General features: G+C 52.1%; 1 protein-coding gene across 1 annotated transcript; it reads right to left on the bottom strand.

Annotated features, from left to right (window-relative positions):
* Window positions 1–426: 426 nt before the first annotated feature.
* LOC147663103 (myb-related transcription factor, partner of profilin-like) lies at window positions 427–1,418 on the bottom strand. Its single transcript, XM_086950678.1, has 2 exons — window positions 990–1,418; window positions 427–699 (listed from the first exon to the last, which is right to left on the bottom strand). The coding sequence occupies exons 1-2, from the start codon at window positions 1,416–1,418 to the stop codon at window positions 427–429; spliced, it is 702 nt and encodes a 233-aa protein (XP_086806804.1).
* Window positions 1,419–1,786: the final 368 nt, after the last annotated feature.

The raw sequence follows: 1,786 nt of genomic DNA, 5'->3' as shown, positions 1-1,786 counted from the left end.
GCAGTTGCCAGACGGTTCACTGCCTTGGTGTGGTGCTGCATGCACTGCCTCTCCCGGCGCCTTTGTGTGCGGTCCACATCTAGTTTATCGCATAGAGCCATCGTGGACTGGGACATGTCCCACATTCCCTCTGCCATGTCCCTCATGCTCTCCGTCATGGAGCTGATGCCCCAGTTCATATTGTCCATGTTCTTGTTTAAGTGGCGCATCTGTCTCTGCACTGATGATATTGCTTTTGCCTGCAGGCGCTGCACTTTCACCATTGTGGCCTCCAGCCCGCAGAAGACCCCGTCACCATGCCCAGTTGTGCTGCTCTCCCAGACCCTACTGCGTCTTGCACCTGTGTGCACACCTTCGGAGGCTGACTGCAGCCCAGCATTGTTTGCCTCCTGTGAAGCACTTTGGGTGTCACCCTCCCTTTCTTCATCAGAGGACGTCGCAAATATTCGGAGAGGGCCTTACCACTTCATATGACTCTGAAGCTGATGAGGGAGACTGTGCTGGTGGGTCCTGCTGTGTTGAGTCATACAGCAGACGCGATGATGGCTGTGCTGTAGTGGCTGCCTCTGGTGTGGAAGCTGCCTGTGCTGTGGGTGCCGGTGGTTCTTCAGTGCTTTGTCCTGCCCTTCTGCTTGCATCCTCACTCCTTTCCCTTTGGGGTGCCCTTTTCTCCCTCTCCTGCGCTGTCCTGCGCAATGACTCTCCTGGGGACAGATATGGACATTGGCTCAGTGGTGCTGCAACCCTGTATTTCAATATTAAATTACAATCCTGTCACACACTTTCAATGTCCTCAACTGCTTCTGAATGTAGTGTGTGGCATGCCTTGCTGTTTTGTGTGAAGACTGTATTGATGTATGTTTCAATGACTACCTCTCCCATGATGCATTGATGGTGTATCCCAAAACCTGTACTGGGGTGTGAAACACACAGCTACATTGGGGAAGGGAGACAGGGAAGGGGGGAGGATTGCTGGGCATGCTCCTTACCTTGATTTGTTTTGCAGCTCGGGCTGAGCTGTCAGCATCCCCGATCCCAAAAACACTCTCTGGCTCCAGGGTGGACTCCACCAGCTGCTCCAGGTCAGTAAGGGCAGGTGCCCTGCTCCTTCCTCCCCCTGTGACACTGGCCTCTTTCTTCTGTGATGCCAGCTTCTTCTTTGTTATGATCCTGAGATCATACCAGCATTTTTTGAGGTCATCTACTTCTATTGTAGTCACCCCTATGGCGTTCACCTTAGCCTGGATTCCCAGCCAGGTGATCCTTTTCACAGCCTCTGCTACCTGCAGAGACTGTTTCCCTAAAAGCTGGGTGTGGTGTTTCACCACCTCCTCCACCAGCACCTGCAGTTCACCTGTGCTGAACTTTAATTTTCTTTTGCGGTCTGCTACTTCCCTCTGTGAGTCCTGGGATTCCATCCTGCACTTCTGCTCAGCTCAGTACAGCCAGTAGCTCAGTGTCTCACAGCTCTCCAGTTTGTTCAGTTAGTCTGCACCTGCATGGGTGTGGCCACTTCCTGGTTGTGGGGTAGATGCACAGGATTGGTTAGTTCCTCTGTTGCTTGGTTGTGGGGTGGGGTGGATGCACATGATTGGTTGAATCCTCAATTGCTTGTATTTTGTATCTCCGATTCCGTATTTACCAATTCAGTATTTACTGAATCAGTAAATACTGATTCGGTAATTACCATTCATTCCTATGGGCCTGGAGGAGGGCCTCGATCACCAACACTGAAGAGTGCAGGGGCAGGGGCACCTCACTTAATGGTGGAGCTGTGAGGGTGGGA

Source organism: Lissotriton vulgaris, unplaced genomic scaffold, assembly GCF_964263255.1.
Source record: "Lissotriton vulgaris unplaced genomic scaffold, aLisVul1.2 SCAFFOLD_3543, whole genome shotgun sequence".
Lineage (NCBI taxonomy): Eukaryota > Metazoa > Chordata > Amphibia > Caudata > Salamandridae > Lissotriton > Lissotriton vulgaris.
The sequence above is the reverse complement of the archived record's forward strand: the minus strand, read 5'-3'. Positions and strand labels throughout refer to the sequence as shown.